The sequence below is a fragment of the Oscarella lobularis genome, chromosome 6 (assembly GCF_947507565.1).
Source record: "Oscarella lobularis chromosome 6, ooOscLobu1.1, whole genome shotgun sequence".
Taxonomy (NCBI): domain Eukaryota; kingdom Metazoa; phylum Porifera; class Homoscleromorpha; order Homosclerophorida; family Oscarellidae; genus Oscarella; species Oscarella lobularis.
The window spans coordinates 1,215,568-1,235,579 of record NC_089180.1 but is presented as its reverse complement, the minus strand read 5'-3'; the positions used below and the strand labels follow the sequence as shown (position 1 = coordinate 1,235,579).

The 20,012-nt window shown below is 45.0% G+C and overlaps 4 protein-coding genes across 9 annotated transcripts; 2 read left to right on the top strand and 2 right to left on the bottom strand.

Moving 5' to 3' along the window:
- Positions 1 to 709: 709 nt before the first annotated feature.
- On the bottom strand, positions 710 to 4,140 carry LOC136188335 (uncharacterized). 6 transcript variants are annotated; one of them, XM_065976082.1, is made up of 9 exons: positions 4,017 to 4,140; positions 3,773 to 3,879; positions 3,567 to 3,658; positions 3,464 to 3,497; positions 2,772 to 3,405; positions 2,537 to 2,708; positions 2,270 to 2,482; positions 1,258 to 2,214; positions 710 to 1,201 (listed from the first exon to the last, which is right to left on the bottom strand). In XM_065976082.1, the coding sequence occupies exons 7-9, from the start codon at positions 2,345 to 2,347 to the stop codon at positions 1,124 to 1,126; spliced, it is 1,113 nt and encodes a 370-aa protein (XP_065832154.1). In that variant the 5' UTR covers positions 2,348 to 2,482; positions 2,537 to 2,708; positions 2,772 to 3,405; positions 3,464 to 3,497; positions 3,567 to 3,658; positions 3,773 to 3,879; positions 4,017 to 4,140; the 3' UTR covers positions 710 to 1,123. The 6 variants fall into 6 exon arrangements, with proteins under 6 accessions (XP_065832154.1, XP_065832152.1, XP_065832153.1 ...); XM_065976080.1 differs by having other exon boundaries at positions 713 to 2,214; positions 2,270 to 2,347; positions 2,404 to 2,482; XM_065976081.1 differs by having other exon boundaries at positions 713 to 2,214; positions 3,464 to 3,512.
- Positions 4,141 to 4,446: 306 nt separating this feature from the next.
- Positions 4,447 to 6,946, top strand: LOC136188150 (uncharacterized). The gene is made up of 4 exons (XM_065975884.1): positions 4,447 to 4,492; positions 4,542 to 5,069; positions 5,152 to 5,429; positions 5,482 to 6,946. Exons 1-4 carry the CDS (start codon positions 4,480 to 4,482, stop codon positions 6,841 to 6,843), a joined length of 2,181 nt encoding a protein of 726 aa, XP_065831956.1. The 5' UTR covers positions 4,447 to 4,479; the 3' UTR covers positions 6,844 to 6,946.
- Positions 6,947 to 8,800: 1,854 nt separating this feature from the next.
- LOC136188429 (uncharacterized) lies at positions 8,801 to 14,913 on the top strand. Its single transcript, XM_065976168.1, has 10 exons — positions 8,801 to 8,849; positions 9,161 to 9,340; positions 9,409 to 9,480; positions 9,535 to 9,606; positions 9,671 to 11,847; positions 11,903 to 12,204; positions 12,272 to 12,610; positions 12,657 to 12,951; positions 13,006 to 13,294; positions 13,361 to 14,913. The coding sequence occupies exons 1-5, from the start codon at positions 8,801 to 8,803 to the stop codon at positions 9,772 to 9,774; spliced, it is 477 nt and encodes a 158-aa protein (XP_065832240.1). The 3' UTR covers positions 9,775 to 11,847; positions 11,903 to 12,204; positions 12,272 to 12,610; positions 12,657 to 12,951; positions 13,006 to 13,294; positions 13,361 to 14,913.
- A 1,187-nt stretch (positions 14,914 to 16,100) lies between these two features.
- LOC136188428 (uncharacterized) lies at positions 16,101 to 16,698 on the bottom strand. Its single transcript, XM_065976167.1, has 2 exons — positions 16,169 to 16,698; positions 16,101 to 16,116 (listed from the first exon to the last, which is right to left on the bottom strand). The coding sequence occupies exons 1-2, from the start codon at positions 16,696 to 16,698 to the stop codon at positions 16,101 to 16,103; spliced, it is 546 nt and encodes a 181-aa protein (XP_065832239.1).
- Positions 16,699 to 20,012: the final 3,314 nt, after the last annotated feature.

Here is a 20,012-nt window from a genome sequence, read left to right as displayed (position 1 = left end):
CCGAAACAGAAGCTGATTGCCCGCCGCCGTCGACTGTCCCACTTCGCCACTTCGATGATGTGGAGCTAAGAGATAAAGTCATCTCAGTCAGATAACCGCAGGTGCGTGACACAAAATCAATCGACTGAATCGACTGCAACTGTTCTAGTACACAATGGCACGGTTGAAACAAAGGCAAACCGCAATCAAAGCGGCTGCACTTTTTCCAATGTTTTTGCCGTGCTATGATGTAATAAGACAATAGCAGTCGATTGAGAGTCAAACAAACCGTTTGCAGTAAAACAAATGAAAACGGCTTAGGAATAAGCGAACCGGAAGTGATTCCATCTCGGGATATAACGCGATTCATTCCGGCCGTGCTGAACACGCCCGGATGCGCTGAACACGCCCGGATGCGCTGAACACGCCCGGATGCGTGCTCGGCCAAGAGAAGAAGCGTTTCTTCACTATTTCGATCGATCGATCGATCGATCAATCGCTTTCTTTCTGTACCGACTGCCTTCCCTATTCCGTTCTGCGTCTCGCGAAACGCCTGACGAATGGCGCCGACGACTTTCGACGGGTCTTTCGATTCGAAGTCCTTCTGCCGTTTCATGTTCTCCCAGAGATGATTGCGAGCAAATGACGAGCACGTATAGGGTTAACCCACGTATAGAGAATCAAGCGCGAGTGATGCAGAACAACGCGATGTCGTCCCAAGCGCGCGTATTCTTCATGGGCTACTCGATCACGCGGCTAATGGAAGACACGGTGCCCTATCAGTGTGTGTGTGATTCAAAATGTCGCGAGCCACCCATCCCTGCACAATATTTCTTTCATCCCTCACACAAACATCATGTGCTGCATAGGATAGGCTACCACCTATCACAATTCAGACTTTTCATTTTCCAGCTTGACTTCCTCTGTTTCTTTGGATTCTTTGGCCTCTTCTGACCCTACTTTGTGCTCCAGTTTATCTTGGTTGATCTCTTCTACTATTCCAAGGTGCAATTTGGAATCAGAAATTCTTTTCCGTAAGATGGTTCTGACCAAATTACTGTATAGTGTGACACTGTGATTACGGTGCTGATACATGATATCATTTTGAACGAGACAACGGAAAATCAAGTCAAACTCAAATGAACTACTTGACATGGTGTACTTTGTATCCAAAGTGTCGATAAGCTCGTCTCCTTCGAGTAAGTCCCTCACTACCATCCAACTAAGAGAAGATTCGTTGTAGTAGGCAAGTCCGCATATTTTAAGGTTTGGCCAAACCGGTATTTCCTCAGAAACGCAATCCATGACCGCTTGAATCGTTGACACATGTTCTCTTTCGATGCACTTAACTGCTGTCCATATCAACAACAGTCGCCCTCCAGTGATGACCTCATATACGTCGGACGCAGATAGGCTCGTATTCGTCTTCGAGATTCGATATGACAGCAAGTAGATAGAATTCTCCCTGTCAACATCCCCGACTTCTATAACTTGCATTCTTGACGCTGCACTTTTCTGTCTTAAGTGTGAAACCACCTCACCTGCAGAGTCTACCAGCACCACGTGCATATAAAGTTTGTCTGCTATTTTCTTTAGGGCTGCCTGCAGTTTGTGGAGCGCGTTTTCCCCCTTTTCAACCCGATTTAGCATTTTGTTAATATCGTCTATAATGAGAACAAAAGGTCGTCCTGCTTTTGCATCGTAAGAAGACGCTTGTGGTAGAATTACATCCATCAGTAAACGTGAAGCGTCATCTACGTCATTTCCAAGTTCCCAGTTGATGTATGACAAATGGTGACGGAGAAGAGGAATATACGAAAAGCCTATTGGCAGCATTTCAGATGGAAGACAGAGATCAAAGGCACGTCGCAGGTTGTCAAACAGACGGCCTGGTTCGTATTCTACGTAGACAATACCTGATTGATTTCGAACAATTTCCAAGAGCAGGCTTGTTTTTCCGCAACCTTTAGGTCCTACCAAAACAGTGTATACTCCTTCTTCGAAGACATCGAACAGGAATTTCTGAGCTTCTGCAGCACGATTAATGACGGGCTTTCTTTCTTTTAACGGCAAGTCGGGATAAATTCCTCCGTTTTCAAGAGACGAAGCTAGACGCCAGCTCTGCGGCCGCGGCGGGAAATCAAATGTCGAATAGACAAATACAGCCAGAGCCAGGACGAGAATGGCCATCGACGAGCCTCCTACTCCAGTCATAATGCCGGCCATAAAGGAGTTCTAAATAGATACGCATTTGTTCCTTGTTAACAATATAGCGTCATTCGTTTCTCACTTTTGTCGCCTCGTATCGTCCTTGCTTGGGCTTCCGGAGTTCATTGTTCGGATCGGGACCACTTGGTTGCTCCGCCATCTTGAATAGGTACAGAGTGACGTCAGGCGAGGTAAATCCCGTACAAAACTAACTACCGCGAATCACGCACGCGGAAGCCGTCGTTCCGGCGGTGCTCAACTCGCCCGGACACGCGCTCTGCCATCTGCCAAGAGCCTAAGAGAAAAGGCGTTTTCCACTAGCAATTCGACGTTCACATGATCCAAATACCTGCTACTTTGATGACTTCCAAGGCAAGATGACTTTGCAATACGTCATAGTTTTCACGCAGTTTGATGAACTCGTCATTCAGTTGCCTCAGTGACAAAAATGTAAATCTCACTCCTCTGGCACTCGTGTCGATGCTGTGCTATTTCTTGTTGCCTCTCAACGCCTTCTCGTCCTGCCGGCAAACCGCAACGCCGTGGTTAGGAAATGATGGATAAATTCATTATCCTCCACTTACCTTCCTTTCGCTCGTCCAATGGACCACGACGACTGACGGCTCGCTCTTGCCACATCCTAATGGGCACATTTCGCTTCCTTATATTCGTCTTTTTATGAAAACGCGCAAAGTCCATGTGCGCTAAACTATATATTAATTGCGCTGCCTGCGCAGACACAAGAACGTGTCTATTATGATTGCGCAATATATCGTCGTGGAGTCGCACTGCTCCCTCCGTGTCTTTCAAAACTTTTATGACCAATTGGCCGTCTTTTGTCACGTGATTATTGGTACCCCTATCTTGATCTCTCCGTCCTTCTCCTCTCCTCAACGATCCAAAAAAAATAACAATGACAAACTCTCCTTCCCTGGACTCCACTCAATTGCATGGCTTGTTCTTACTGGCTGGAATCAGAAGATTTGATGTCAAGTGCAGATCCTCTGACTGTGTAGAAAAGCTAAAGAAGAAAATTAATTGCACGTACAGAAAATTTAATAAATAAAATGAAATAAAAAATGAAATAAAATTCAGTTCCTTCATCTTCGCCGCCTTCCGGTTCGAGATGAGCTCTTAGGACCAAAGCCGTCTTCGGGGACGGAGACAATCCGCAGTAGCTCGGTAGAGAGCAAGTCCTCTCTTCCACCCGCCGCAGGACTGCAAGAAAAAAAAAAGAAAATAAAGAACTTTGCTTATCTTTTTTCCCTATTTGTACCTGGTAGGCGACGGTTCTGGATCCGGCTGGGGTACTGCAAGAAAAAAAACTGTGTTCGTCGTCCTTTTAAAAATCTATCTTATTTTTCGAATATTTTTCTTACCTCCGTGCTCGCTCTCGTACGATTCAACGTCCTGGAGATAATTCGTCGGCGAATCGAAGGCCTTCGCACCGAAGCCTTCGATTCTGTTTTGGCTAAGAGAGCGAGCGGAAATTCAATTAGGGTCGACCGAAACATGGTTTCCCCGAAAGGGGCCCGGCTCTCGCTCGGCAACAAACCGACAGAGAAACGCTCGCAAGAACACTTACAGGAGCATGACGAGGTTCCGCATGATGATGTTGTGAGAAAGATTCGCATTCCGAAAGAAATTGACGTCGATTTCTTCGATTCGATTTCGGCGAAGAGTCCAAGAGTCCTAATCCGAACGAGAGCACACTGAAGCGCGCCGAGTGCAAGTGACCGACAAAAGAACGTGCCACACAAACAAACACACGCTGCACGCAAGCTCGTCTAGGGGAGCCCTCCCCTCGTACGCGAGACACGAAGACTAACTGAATCATTGTCGTATCGGAAATGTTCTTCGGGTGCAGCGATCGGAGCGGATCGGAGCAGTCGTCGGTGGCAGTGCAAGTGGGAGGGTCCCTTAAATCACGTGACTCGCGAAAACCAACTTGCTATATTACCATTAGGACAATCAATAACAGCGCCTGTAAAGACTCTGTAAAAAAGCAGTTTGAAAACAACGGAATAAAGATCTGCACGTACCTTTTTCATTTCCCAAATCCAACTATAAATTAGAACTTTTGCAAGTCATCGTCCATCTACATTACCATATGCAAGGGGTGAGTTTAAAATTACGAACGACCTACACAAGCGATCGCACACTCGTCAACCACATCGCCGATCTAAAAATAGTTTCATTTACGTAACGATGGGCGTGACGGGACCAGAAGACGGGACATGCATCTTTTGCGCATGCTTGGTATTTCACAAACGGTCCGTTTTGAAGCGAGCGATGGCGGCTAAAGGCAAACTCAACGTCGCAACGCGAGTCGTTATAACGGTGTTTTGTGTTAGGAGAGTTGGTCGAAGAAACCCGGAAGAGTTTGGAAGATCTGGAGATCCAGGAAACGACCTCCGAAGAAAGCGAAATCAGATCTCCGTCGACGCAAGAGCAGCAACTGGCCGAAGAACTTGCGAAGCTGCGAAAGCACACACAGCGTCTCGAAAAGGAGAAAGAAGAGGAGAGACAGCGTCACGAAAAGGAGAAAGAAGAGCAGCGACAGCGTCTCGAAAAGGAGAAAGAAGAGGAGAGACAGCGTCACGAAAAGGAGAAAGAAGAGGAGAGACAGCGTCACGAAAAGGAGAAAGAAGAGGAGAGACAGCGTCACGAAGAGGAAAAAGAAGAGCAGCGACAGCGTCTCGAAAAGGAGAAAGAGGAGAGACAGCGTCTCGAAAAGGAGAAAGAAGAGGAGAGACAGCGTCACGAAAAGGAGAAGGAAGAGCAGCGACAGCGTCTCGAAAAGGAGAAAGAGGAGAGACAGCGTCTCGAAAAGGAGCAACGGGAGCTGACGAATGAACTGGCAAAGGCAAAAGGAGCACGTGGTAAATTCATGCCGCCGGGGTGGGGTGGGCCGCGCGCGCGTCCTATCATTCGATTACAGTGTTTATTCCGCTTTGGTTGTAGAACAAGAAGAAATTCCACAATTCATAATCACCACGCATCCCATGGACAAATGTGTGGCATACAATAAGAATCTGGAGTTGTTCTGTGGAACCAGTGTAAAGGAGGGGTCTGTTGAATTTCAGTGGAAAAGAAATGGACGACGGCTACGAAATGCAAGCAGGTCAAATTTTGCGTTGAAGATGACAAAAGCTTCTGAGTACGGTGAATACAGATGTGAAGTAAGGTATCGTGGTGAGACCTTGTTGTCCGACCCAGCCCACGTGACTCATGATATTAAGGTGATCATCAGCGTATTTGCACTTGTAATATTTCGTAAACGTACAAATTTAGAACTTGACTAAGGCGTCTGAGATGTCATACGTTATTGAAAGTGCGGGGCAGTACATGGAACTTTTGGAACATCGAAAATTTCTGCCATTGTTTGTGGAAAGTTTTTACCACTTCAATGACGATGTCGACGCTAAGAGTGCCTGCAAGTTGGTTGATGCATTGTTGCAAATTAACTTTTCCGGAAAAGAAGATACCTTCAAGGCAGACGTCAATCTTGCTTTCCAGAACTTCTTTCCTTCTCTACAGTTTGACCCTACAGTATACTTAGACAAGGAAAGAAGCAGATCCTCAAGGGGGGATCTGTGTCTGACGTTGGGGCAATATGTTATTTTGGTCGGTGAATATAAACCGTATCCTTCCAATGGCAGTGAATGGGCACAACCTACTCTTCTGTACGAGCAGAAGGTACGCTGGATCAATCCGTCGAGCGATCCCAAATCGCCTATTCATTCTTCAAAGCTGTTTCCGTGCTTTAACGTGACGTTTCGAGGAGCCGTGATGAGCGTTTTCGCTCTCGGAACGTTTCCTTGCAGCATGGATAAGTTATCTGATGAGCAGAAAACCGCCAGTGATCTTCTGGGCTCTGCTGTCTGCAAAGCCAGAAACAGAGGAGTTTTGACAGCGCTTGTGCTGAAACTAATAAGAGGCGTACAACAACTGACTCAATTTTACCGCCAAGCAAACTTGGCTTCTGAGGCTCTTGTGGTTGCTGAAGAGCCCATAGATTCATTTCCATGTGACGAATGCAGCTATTGGCAGAGTTCCTCTGTCAAGAGAGAGTATGAGTTTGTCAAGCACATCCACGGCATGGTATTTGAAGCAAAAGTATTAGAAGCAAAAGATAAGGATAAAGATGGCATTATTGTCAAGTACGTTCCTGGCTCCTTTATTGGTCATGAGGCTCAAGTTCATTTTGCCTCGATCAATTTAGCACCCGAAATTTTATGGCACCAGACAATTAATGCGGGTTTGACGAAGATCGTTATGCGCAAAGTGCCTAATTCAATTACTCTCCACGACCTACTGCAAGATGAAAATAAAGAGCTCCTGAAACGACTTCGACCCCAACTGATTCATAACATCCAGGAAGTCAAGAAGAAGTTGACGGAAGCTCAATACGTTCACGGAGATTTGAGGACCGTCAATATTATGATCAACACCAGCACAGCTGCTGTTGTTCTGATTGATTTTGACTGGGCAGCTCCTGAGGGTAAAGCATTCTATCCTCCTAACGTCAACAACTCCGCAGAGTGGCCCAAGGAGATTTTGGAGGAAGTCGTGGCACTGAGGCCAATCCCTCATCGTCACGACACTGCAAATCTGAACAAACACATCGGACATATTGAGAGATTGTTATTGTAGTTCTAGTTAGGCACTGGTAGTCAGTTGCGTTGTGTTGCGTTGTAAGAGTCCAAGAACATGTATTTCGTCAGGTGGGATTAGTAATTTACGCCTGTGATCCGAAGTCTGAACTTTTCCGCCCATCAATCGATCGAAAACAACGGTGTACGATTATAAATATTTGTTGAATAATCTTGACGGGTTTTACACAGTGTTCCTGGTTCTGTGCGAATTCCCACTACAAGCTGATAACGTAAGCGAACTTTCAATACGTAGCCTTTATGAGTAATTATATGGGGGTTTCTCTATCAGGGTTGTGGTCCAACTCTACAGAATATTTATGTACACTAATAATTTTCACCTGTCATAACGTGGTCGATTTGGACATCAAATAGACCACGTTTTTCTTTTCACATAATAATATACAGATAACACTCTTTGTGGATTAGGAACGTTCCAACTAGTGTACCATCTTCACTTCGTGTTTATCTCCGAAGTCGGTCCAGTGAAGCTAGAGAAGACGGTACGTAATCTGCGTGGACTCGACTCTTTCAATGTACAATGATGATCGGATGCACGGCGCGTCTGTTGCACGCGTAGCAGCGCCATATATATACAGTATATCTGATTGATTGACACAGACAGACGCTTTTTGATATCCTAAAAGAGCAGGAATTTGCTGACTGGCATATTGGTCACTAGTCAATGACTTCACCCTGTCATCCATCAAGTTGTTCAAAGCTTAGATCAATGCTCAGAAGGCCTTAGATGAAATGCACTTTTTTCTTCGTCTCTCAATCATTCGTTCGTTTGTTTGATGTAGTGGGCTTCCTGACGGCTTGGTTTTTTGCTTCTGCTATTCGTCTCGCGTATTGGAGCCTTTCTTTGCCTCCATCCATCGTTCCTGCTTTCTCAAGCGCCTTCTTTCACTTTCATATACTGGCTCCGCACGAATGGAGCCAGTGTCTTCGTCCATAGGGGCAATGGACGACTTTTGGCCGAGTGTTTACGGTGCGTTATTTTCAAAGTCACCGTCGCTAAAGAGCGAATACACCTTTGAATCTTCGCGAATCTCGCGAATCGATGATGCTGACCTCCGAAAGGAATAGCCGATGCGATCATAACAGCGTAGAATCCCCGAAAGAGGCCTCACCACCCCTTCGAACGCCAACCAGCCCGTCGAAACGCGCCAAAACAATCGTAAACGAGTTGCATCAGAGCAGAGAGCAACGAAAGTGGCGTCGAACGTTTGCAAGAGGCTCGAGGAAGGTCAGTTCCGCTACATCTTCGAGAAACGCGAAGCGAAGTGGCGATTTTTCTATTCGAAGACGATCCAGACCTGTTCGAGACCTATCATCGAGGATTCGAATTTTGAAGCCCCAAGCGGCCAAACGACCGTACCAATCCAATAGAAAGCATCGCGTAGCAGACATCAGAAAAATGTAGACTCTACACGTAAGAAATTTAAAAGTTTGATTAGAAAGCCACAGGATGGTCTTTCTTTTAGGGAGACGAGTCTCTTGTTGTAGCGGAGTTTGGATGAGGAGTGGCTATGTGCCTCAGTCAGACTCAGTGCACTCTTTTGATTTCTCGACCTTTTTGGTCGGCGAACGTGAGAGCTTTGTTGTATACAGTGTTGGCCACTCTAACGTTTTTTTCTTTTTTCTTGTTAGGTGTCTTTGGAGTCAAAATCAAAGGGAATATTTATGCTCTTTCGACCCAAACGCTGTCCTCCACGATGATGAGGCCGATGCACAGTCCTCTCATCCTTACAGAGCCATGGACTCTGTTGATAGAAGCTTGGAGTTCTATAGATTTGTAGAATCATTACATGCGGGTTTGTGGGCATTGCATTTATAAAGGAATATTGGACAAAGACATCTGCATGTATTCTACTTCGAAAATTTTATATATTGGCTGCATTTGATATTTTATTTGTATGTGCTATTGATTTCTGTTGCCGAGATGAAGCGTACCCATGGAAAATGATGACGAAAAGATGTCCCGTCCATCCACGCAGCTTTCACGTGAGGTCACGCGACTGCGGTGCAGCAGAATTCACGCGTTCTCTATCTATGAGTTTTCACACTTTCTCTGATAGGAAGCACTCCCGTGGTCTGCTTGTGCGACACTCACTTGTCTCCGCTTGAGAATCGACGAGAGCGGACGCTTCGCGCGCGCGGCGTTCTTGCACGCGCGCGCTCGCGGCCCTCTCGCACGCGCTTCGGATTCAGACCAGTAGCGCCATCACGTGAGCTTCACAACTCCATAAAAGGTCACCTGTTCCCGCGATTCACGCAAGTTCGCACCCTCTCTTGCTATTTGCGCGTGATCGCAGCGTCATTCTCGGCTAAAGCGATCAACACAGCGGACGCAGTCTGGTCCGCTCTCTCGCAAAACAGGCGCCACGCCACGCCAACGTTACTTCAATCGCCGGGGCACGCCGAGAAGAGGCTTCTCGCCGCGAGGCGAGCCTCTAAAGCCAATCAACGAGCGGAGGGGATAGCGGAGTCGGCAGGTAAGTGAAGCTAGATGACGCGATTTCGTAACGAATCGAGCTAATTGCGCGCCTTTCTCTCGTTGCAGCGAGTCCCCGTGCAGTCCTTTGCGAAGGACTGCGCCCCGGGCGAAAGAAGGACGCCGCGTGGCCGCGCGACGGTAAGCCGCGTCGCGTGTCGCGATTCAATCCATTAATCGCTCTGTTTTTCGTAGATCGTTGCGCTGTGCGAACGATCAACGCGCGTCGGACATATTTGGACTCGGCTACATCGTCGCTCGTCGCTGGTAAGTAACACGACTCGGAATTGTCATTTGGACGTGCGTAATTGAATCTCCCCTTTCTTTGCAGCTGTCAAACGCCTGGCGCACGTGCCAAGAAAACCGGATGCGATGCGATGTGACGTAGACGAAGATGTGACAAGGGACGACACGCCCACGAGGTTTTGTGCGTAATATACGGGTCCCCTGTGGTGTAGGCGTACACGTAAGGGCGGGGTTCTCTGTGACGTCACATGTAAGCGATTGCACGTTGCCGCCGTTCGAGCATGGATACTAGTATCCGTGGTTCGAGGGCCCGAGTCGTAGCGCATCAGGGGGCGGGAGGGCGCTCGTGTACCTGACGGCGGCGGTTAACAGCATGACGCTTATCCATCATATTCTTACCACATGTACGCCATAGAGGAAATATTTGTCCCCGCGCACATGTACGATTCCGTGAAAAATAGCAAATTAATATTAACATCACTAATCAAATTAAAAATCTAATTAAAATCACATGTAAATATTCACAATGATGTGCGTTGCGGAGAACGTAGTGGGGACTGCATCATCAATCTGCGCCGGCGCGCAGCTACCCTTGGCGTATGCATCACTACGATGGCCATGCACGGGTCCACGCATCCCTTGCACTAAGGTTTAGGGCGGCTGTCAGCAGGTAGGGCGGTTCCCAATTTGCTCTAAGGTGAGAGAGCAGGAGATAGGTGGTAGTTTAGTTAGGCCTGACCCCTAAGCTGTAGCTGGCAGCCGCCACCCACATTAGACCATTTTTCCATGGATTTCTGAGGTAATCTATGTTGATTATAGATTTTAGGATAATTATCTAGGTCAATGGATTAACGAGGTACTCTAGGTTTTAATTGTTTAAACCACGTGCCTAATTCATATTTTAGATCAATGGATTATTAAGGTACTCTAGGTTTTAAATTTTTTAAACCACGTAGCGAATCCGTCATTTAGGTTTTAATTACGTATCTAATTTGCATTTTAGGGTAAAAATTGTATCTAATCCGTTTTTAGCTATTTATTTAAACCACGTGACTAACCTGACTTTTAGGAATGTAATGTACTAGGTTTTTAGAGTAGGGATGTAATATACTAGTAGGTCTCCATTTCCAATTTTAATGAGGTACTCTAGATTTTAGTAGTTTATACCACTTGACTAATCCGACTTTTAGGAAAGTATTGTACTAGGTTTTTAGAATAGGACGTAATATACTAGGTTTCCATTTCCAATTGTACTTACGTACTCTAGGTTTTAATTGTTTAAACCACGTGACTAATCCGACTTTTAGGAAAGTGATGTACTAGGTGTTTAGAGTAGAGACGTAATATACTAGGTTTCCATTTTTAATTTTAAAGAGGTACTCTAGGTTTTAATAGTTTAAACCGCGTGACTAATCTGTCTTTTAGGAAAGTAATGTACTAGGTTGTTAGAGTAGTGACGTAATATACAGTATTACTAGGTCTCCATTTCCAATTTTAATCGTTTAAACCACGTGGCTAATCCGTTTTTTAGAAAAGTAATGTACTAGGTTTTTAGATTAGGAACGTAATGTACTACATTTCCAATTCCAATACTAACGATTTACACCATGTTTTAATTTTTCTACCACATTACTAGGTTTTAGTTTAGGAACGTCATGCAATATGTCCACTTCTAGGTATTCTAGGTAACTAAATCTTGTGACTGACTTGCCATTGAAAATAGTAATGTACTAAGTCTTTCCGTAACATAGTAGGTCTTCATTTAACTTCAGCGTGCGTCATAGTAGTGCAAGTATACTCAAATAGCAATATGAAATGCTTTAGTTCGTTAATCCGAATTAAAACCCATCACGTGTTGATTTGAATAATTAACTGTACCGGTCTTACAGTACTGGTTTATGAAGTGTTTGGGGCGTGGCGTCTCATCGCGACCTTTCGGTGCGGGGCTCAAAATAAATGCTGTCTCTCTACCTGATATCCCACGTCGTTTGCAATTTGCAACAATTTGCGTGAGCAACATTATCTTATAACAATAATAATATACACAGTTGGCGCTGTTTCAATCCACACCGAACGTATTAAATTACTCTGTTGTTGCCGGAATGTTGTAAAGAAGGCTGGCGTATAGCTAACTTTGGTAATCTTTGTGTATGTTCTTTAATTAGGCCCGCCACTGCTTGTCTCTTTGGCTTTTGGTCTTGGTTCTTCTTGTCGGCTTGTGCGAGACGACCACGAAAAGCGTGAAGACCTTCGAGGATACTGGTGAGATCTTTGTAATGGCTCGCCATTTTGCTTAATCAGGCGCCCGGCGGCATAGGAGGTCTGGAAGTGATATATGATCACAACAAGGGGCAAAGGAAGGAGGTTTCATGCCTATGAAGGAGGCAAAAAAACGTTTCGAATATGGTTCAAATATCCTGGTTCTGTGACGGCGTGGTGGTTCTTTTGGGCGACACATTTTTGCAAAACAGCACCCATGTTTTGAACAAAGGAAAACAGGCGTCATTTTTGAAGTTGTCCAATATAAAGCTTAGTGATGCTGGAAAGTATTTTTTTTCCTGCAACCGTCTGGGGCTGGAGTTGCTACCCGGAAATTCAGATTTACTCTCATTGTGACAAGTAAGTCGTACGGGGCTTAATTAATTGCGGGCTGCATTGTGCAAAAATTTACATCAGTCATTTCTAGTCCCTCCTCTGGGTCATTGTAGCCAGTCACCAAAAGGTCATGGATTGGTCAGCCTGCGGACGTTTGTATTACGAGAACTTTACTATCAAGAAAGAGAACGAATAGATTTCTATACGATGTCCTACTATCTGAGATTCACAAACGGCTCAAGAAGGCTTATTGATGAATCTATTTCTGTTTGGTCTTGGCAACCCTAAAGCATCATCTATTCAACCACCATTTCTCTTCCTTTCCCTGGCTTTTGCGTGAGTTCTTTTGTTAAAATTACGGCTGTGGGCGTTTTAAAGAGATCGTCCTTTTACTATTCCTGTCGTCGAATCAGAGATAGCCTGCACTTGGGTAAGTGGCCAGTATGATCTTTTAGTAGTATTGATACATATCTTAGATTTCTCAACTGTTTTTCGTGATTTGAAGGGACAAATTTACGTTCTGTTTGAAAGATTCTTGTACGTTCCAGTCTGTCTTACACGCCGGCGACGTCTCTTCAACAGTGCCCACTCCTACTGGAAGAAGCTTCCGTTATTGATACACCGCAAGAGAAGTTTACTAGCAGAGACTTCTTACGGATTTCTCCCTTGAATTCGTTCCAAATACTGTATTGACAAGCAATCGCTATTGCTCGAAATTTGCTTCGCACTGTCATTCAAGCAGAGATGTGACGAAGCGCCTGTGTTGGAAAGGTACGTTTTATATACAACGCGCAGTGACGTCTCTAATGACGATTTTTTGTCTAGAATCTACAACATTTCTATCTGGGCAGAATAATTTGACTTTGTTTGAAGGAAAATCTACAAAGTTTTTATGTCGTTTATACTGTTCTAAGTGCAAAGTCACAGTGAGCTTTGTTTGGAAGCGAGGCGAGACAGAGCTGCTTCGGCGAACAGGGATAACGCTAAACGTCGCAAAAAAACTTTAAATATCGCCTGTACAACGCAAAGAAAGCCGATAGTGGTCTTTATACGTTCAGCATCGTCGTCGGTGACAATGTTTATTCCAACAGCTTTTTTGTCACTGTTCTTGAAGGTAATAATATAAACGCTAGTGGCGTCAAAATATCGAACCCTTCTCTGAATCCTACTGCTTTATTAGACTTCCTCAAGTCATCGAGTAACGTCGACAGTAACATCACCCATTTTTCTCGTTCAAGATCATTACCGCCATATACCGGTAGTAGCTATGCTGCTGAAATTCCACCTGGGCTTCTGAGATTGGCAGTGTTTCTTTACAAGTTAGCAGTACATAGATCGTAGCGGGCTGCACCATCACCGTCATGATATTCATCATAATAGCAGTCACTATAGTCATTGTATGGAAATAGCAACCTCGATTGTGTCAGAAAAGTTGCGGTTTGACGTCATCAAAAACAAATTTACCTGTAGACTGCGATGAGCCGTAGTGTGAGGCAGAAGAATTATGCGACTCCAAGCCCATTTGCTATTAGGTACGCTTCTCATCCCTGCGGCACCTTCGAATTGTTTGTTGAATCGACAAAGCTAAGTTTAAAATTAGAAGAGTCGGCTTCTATGGAAATTAGTAAATCAAACGGTGGAAGCATAAATTTGGCGAATTATGGCATTTTGATTGAATTTCCTCGCGACGCTTTGCAAGGGGAGCGTGTGACAATAACAATTTCTCTTTTCATTTCATCAGAACCAGTCAAAGGCCGTTTTGTTAGTCTACTAGAGCTGCTACCACATGGCATAATGTTTGATCGTCCCGTACTAATACGGAGCTCCTATCACGTTGCCGGCAGCCGTAGTGTTGATTCAAAACTTATTCGAAGAAATTCAGATCTGACACGGCTTTAGAATATGTTGGGGAGCTGAGCGAAACGAAAGCCGAATTTACCTTTTTGGATATGAAGTATTTTCTTAAAGAAGAGTTCTTAGAAATTCAAGCGTTGTCATTCTGCGAACTCTGCAGTTGGTCAGAAGGTCCGTGCAACGTCGCCTTCTCCGTATTTCGCAGTAGTGGCAGTGCTTCAAAATTCGGCGTCACAATAGCGCTGTCGTGCGCTCACCCGGACATTCTTCGCGCCCTCAAGATTTATCATGTGAAGGAGAACAACGAGTGCTTCTTGAAGACGTCTTTCTGTACGTGGGAAGAGTCTTGGAATAAAATGGAAATTGCATTAGAATGTGATGACGAATGGAAAGCGTCAGGAAAGGCCGCTTTTACAGTCGAAGCCAGGAATACTGTAATAAAGTGTCCCAGAGGATCGTTTCTTGGACCAACGAGGAGTTTTCTTTTAAGAAAAGCCTCTGACATCGACTCAGCTAATGCAGGAATGACTACGTTACAATTTAACATGAGCGCTTACGAAACCGATTTGACTACATCGGTGGATATAGGACAAATAATAGTAGAGACAAATTCTTCACAGCGCTACGAAGGTCATGCCTTGGGATCCTGACACTTTAAGCGTTTATTCGAGTCCTAGTAGTGGAAACAGTTCGGGTAATTCTCGGAACGGAATTGGCTACAGCAGTAGTGAAGGCCGAAACAGCGGGATTTTTCCCAGTGGCTGCCTAAACCCGGACTCAGACGGCTACGAGAGCATGCCAGTAGAATCCGCAGGTATGCGTTGTTTTGTCTTATTAGAAGTTACTATTCAAATTTCTCCTTTCAACACGAAAGAATAAAGTGACGCAAGAACAGTGCAATAAATTGGCAAAGATGATATCACCAATCTGGAAAGACGTTGCACCCAAGCTTTCGTTTTCAAAGGCATTAACTTCCGCTAGTTACAGTATTAGGTGTGACCTAGAAGTATCATGTAGCGACGAGGGGTAGCGACGGATTTGAATGTGTTCGCCTCTCGATCAGTGATCGAGAGTCACGTTGATGACGACTTATGGTCGTGGATTATGATTTCGCCTCGGGCAATAACTCGCGCCCCTCCGTTCCCCAATAACCTAAGTATTACGTACATAGTACGACGTCCATCGGAAGGTTCGCGGTGCATGTGAATGCCGTCTATGTGATTGTTTTACATGAGAAGCACATTATTTCCTTTATCACATGGGTTTCCACTCGTTGTCCGGGTTTCTTGTACCACGTGATTGAAAGCGAAAGTTCGTCGAAACTCCACGGTCAGAGCAGCTGCACTCATGCAATGGAGCTATACAAGCGTAAGGTTGAGCGTAGAACACAATGCACACTCCTTACCCACTTCACATAGTCTCTCCAAGGAGTCTCGTCGATCGTCGCGAAGGCGACGCCACACGGTCGCGTTGGAAACGTCGCCTATGTAAGCACTGAGGATAGAGAAGATAGCAAAGATGAAGAGAAGACGTCAGGTTCGCACCGGGGTCCATAAGTAGACTGGGCAGAAGAAACGCGAGACTTTTCCATACTCTTGGCGCTGCTTGGACGCGTTGCGCCTAGCTTACTTGTACCACATCCTCCCAGTCTACAATCCTGAGCTCTCTGACTCAATGATCTATTGCGTACAACGTCAATCAATGACAGACGGTTCTACAGTCTCAAGTTCTAGCTAGACCATTCTTCTAAGGTGCAATATAACACGGACGGGTGCAGACGTAAGGTATCAACTAAAAACAAACAACGACACGGTGCAAGTGCATTCCATATTCTTCATCTATTTCATGACTCTCAGTAGACCAGATTCTGTACCTAACAAGTTACAACGTTCAAGAGATCCTACCCTAGTTGAGATTCTATTTGCCTAACTACAGCAGTGTCACTAGCTAGTGAGGACATTTGTGAGCACATAAATGACACGAACAAAGATGAAGAGAACAAGTACATACTATCTATTTCCTTCATCAACGTTTCCCATTGTTCTCCTTTTGATCCAAGTATCACATCACATCACATCAGCACTGAACGAACCATCTCAGCTTTTAAGATCTCCATAGGATTAACGTTTTTTACCGTATTGTCAACCAGATTCCTTTGAGCGTTTGAACGATATCTTCGAACGTAGGTCGTACCAACGGATTCCCATTCCAGCACGATTCGGCCACTTTTTTCAAATCGTTGTTACAGAGAACAGGATACTCTGGTCTTAGATCGCAGCGAACGACTTGTTCCAAAATCTCCCCGGCCATCATTCCTCGATTTAATTTTTCGAAATACGGATGCTTAGCTGTCATGATTTCCCACAGCGTAATTCCGTAGCTGTAGACGTCGACCGCGCCGTTGTAAGCCTCGCCGCAAAATATTTCGGGAGCCCTGAAAAGTGCCGTACCCACGGCGCGCGAACCTTCAACGCTCTCACCGCTGTTATTGTCGATCTTCGGTGCGATTTTAGTGCAACCCAAATCGGCGACTTTGACGATTCCGTTGACATTGATGAGAAGGTTATCGCACTTGAGATCGCGATGCATTCCATCGATGCTGTGCAGATGACGCATTCCTTTCGCCGCATGTAGGGCGTACTTGACTTGAAGCGCGAGTTCCATTTGATGATCGGCGTACTCGTTGTCTATAACTCGTTTCGCACCGAGCCTCGTTCCATGTATTCCAAAACGATGAACGGTTTGCTATCAGCCGTTTTTCCGGTGCCTATGAAACGAACGCTATTGGCGTGGAAAATTGATCGAAGTAATTCGCTTTCGTCTCGAAAATCTTGCAGTTGTTCGTCCGTGCAATCTTCGGCTTTAATCTTGAGAACTTTGACGGCAACGATTTGATCTCGATATTCGGCGGTCCACACGTCGCCAAACGATCCTTTTCCAATTCTTTGTCGAAAGTCGAATTTGTCGTTGTCCACTGACCATATATTCGAAAGCTCCGCGACAGTTCGCTCGGCTATCTCGAGTTCGACTCTGGTGTAGTTCGCTTCTCTTTTATGTTTATTGACGCGTTTGATGCCGTAATAGAATGCAACAATAAGTAGAACTCCGACTACTACTCCCTTACCGATTAGATAGGAAGTCGGTGTTGCGCAGGCTTTTCCACTGAATCCAGCATCGCAAATGCAGACTGTCGTATTGTCGCTTTGAATGATGCATTGTCCGTGAATGCAAGTGTCGATCGCACATGTACAATTCCGAGCAGATGTTGAGCCCTTCGAGCTTGTTACAAGACCTGGTGGACAATCGGTACAGTGAGTGGAACCGCCTCGATCGCTGTACTGCCCTCTTGGACATGGGCGACATGGATAGAGACTGAAATCCGAACTGTACATTCCCGGGGGGCACCTCTTCAGGTCCAAGATGTACAAGTTCGTGGGAAATAAGCAGTTTTCGTCAAAATGATATTCTAAATAGAGCAATGAGTTTTTGCTACTGACTATTCGATAATCGCTAAAGAAGTCGTGTGATCTTTTCGGAAACATACTTGAGTATCCTTCTAACATAATGTATTCATTCCGCTTAAGATCTGCCATAATCATTGTGTTGTCCATTTGGTCTACAGTGACAGCAATGCGTCCAAATGCCGTTGGATGCCAGTCGTGTGTATAGTATCGTTGTGATCCCCAAGACATGTTTTTCCTGTGCAACTTTGAATCCCCTCTGCCAATTTCTGTGAAATAGATATCCCAGCTGTAATTCCTTGGTAGAATAAAAAAAGGGATCAACATTGTTACTTTTTGATGATGAGATGAAGCATGATTAAAAGTGTCATTCCAGAATGTGCTTGTCCAGTGATTTGGATGCTTTTCCTTCTTGTCGTCATCGCAGCAAAGTCGTTTCCACGTTGCCGTCATAGGTACGACATTGTCGTTGATCGTAGCCATCCATAAGGAGTTAGGTTTGTTGACAATGCCGCCGTAAATAAGCAGCGATCCATTAGACATCGAATTCATCGTCGTGAAAGACTTGCTATGTTGAGGTGCCAGTCCTCGAGAGACAACTTTTGACCATTGCCGTCGATTTGTAGAGTAAATCCAAAGACGTCTATTTTTTGTATTATAGTATGCCACGCACTCATTCACCGTTGCTGAAAATGCCGCATATAGATCGCTAGGGGGCGTCAGGTCTGGATCATACAACGTCCACATAAGAGTGTCGATCTCCAGCCTCCACATACGCACAGTTACAGAGATATAGCTTTCCACTTGATATAAAACCGAATCTTCGGTTCTAATTAGAGCCAGTGATGGATTAGATATGCCGAATTTCGAGCAAGGAAATCTATTATTGTACTCGGCTCTGCGAAACTCCCATTTCAATCGAGGTCGATATTTTTGTGTTATTTTCAGAAAGGTTGACACGTTGTGTGTGCTGGGTATCCATAATTGAAGATCTCTCTCTCGCCCATGAAACGTCGGAATAACAATTGTATCTCTAAGCAGGATAATGCCAAGTGCCTCATTTAGCGTTCTCACATTTGTGTACACGCAATCAATACGATTTTCTGTTGCATTGTACAGTCCAACTTGATGTCCGAGTAAAGAGAAAATAAGAAGCTGAAGTTTTTTTACGTAGGTTCCTGTTTCAATGGTGTCATTTAGACAAGCTTTGTCAACAAGGATCGTTTTTTCGTACCACCTGGCCGTCGATAACTCAAAAATCGACATTCTTTTTGCGTGCATCGCGAGCCAACAAATGTGACTTTCGTTCACGGAAAAGCCGTATACCCGCGACGCACTAATATTTGATCTTAGCGACATTGGCAATTTTTCTTCAAATTTTATCCATCGGTAGCTAAAGTTTCTCTCATTTTCTTCCTCTACGCATCGAAGTTCCCACAATTCGTCCCCGTACATCAATATTGAATCTTTACATGAGCACGGGCTTTTTTCCTGATGAAACGCGAAAGCCCTGTGTTCTTTGCTTGGCGGAGAGACTTCGTCGTTAGTTTGAAGAACCACCCACTTTTCGTCTACGCCGTTGAACAACCACGTGGTGTTTGAATATACATGTCTGTGTAAGAAGCCATTAACATTCGCAACAATATAAAGTCCGCCATGCAGTACGACTTGAGTTTCGCAAATAGTGGTCATTGAGAATGAGACTAAATGATCGAATGAAGACGCTGGTTCAGTGTAGTTTGTATTCGTGAAAAGCTTCGTCCATGTCCCTGTCCCCATTGAGTAAGTCCACGTATTTCCCGTGCAATCGACGAATAGTAGACGACTTTTTGCTAGTGGGAATGCTTCGTTTCGACGATATGTCGAGATAGATGACTCTGGCCCTGCGAGAACGTGGTCGCACTCTCGGCTATGTGTTGGCCAATTTCGGCTCCAGCTAATGTCTTCACTAAGAACCTTTTTCCAGTGTCCTATACCTTCGGCATTGCTGCAAAAAGCAATAAACCAAAGCGCCCAGCGATGAACAGCCGAGTGCATTGTTCGTGCGCAGCGGCGTAGAATGCAATATATATGCAGATGTTCTATGGTTTTCTTTACGCGTCATGTGGCACTTACTGAAACCTTATTACATGCTCGACCAATCCACGAGAGTCGAGTGCAATACTTAAAAAGCGTTTTCCAATGTCTAGTATCTGCGGCATTGCCGCAAAAAGCAGCAAACAAAAGCGCCAAGCGAAAAAAGACGCGTGCATTGTTCGCACGCAGCGGCGTTTTAATGCATGAAGCGGATGTTCATTCGTTTGTTTTTACGTCATGCGGTTTTGAGTTGGCCTATGACCGCGAGCGGAAGGGTAGAGTTTCACGTGCTGGTCATGATTGGGAAGACAAGGGTTGGCTTTCATATTCAAGTACATACATATGTATTCACACATTTAATTAGGCGTGACGTGAAGCAACATTAGTAATTGCCTCCTTGTCGCTCATCGAGTCCTTTGAGTTCGCCCGGGACACCGACTA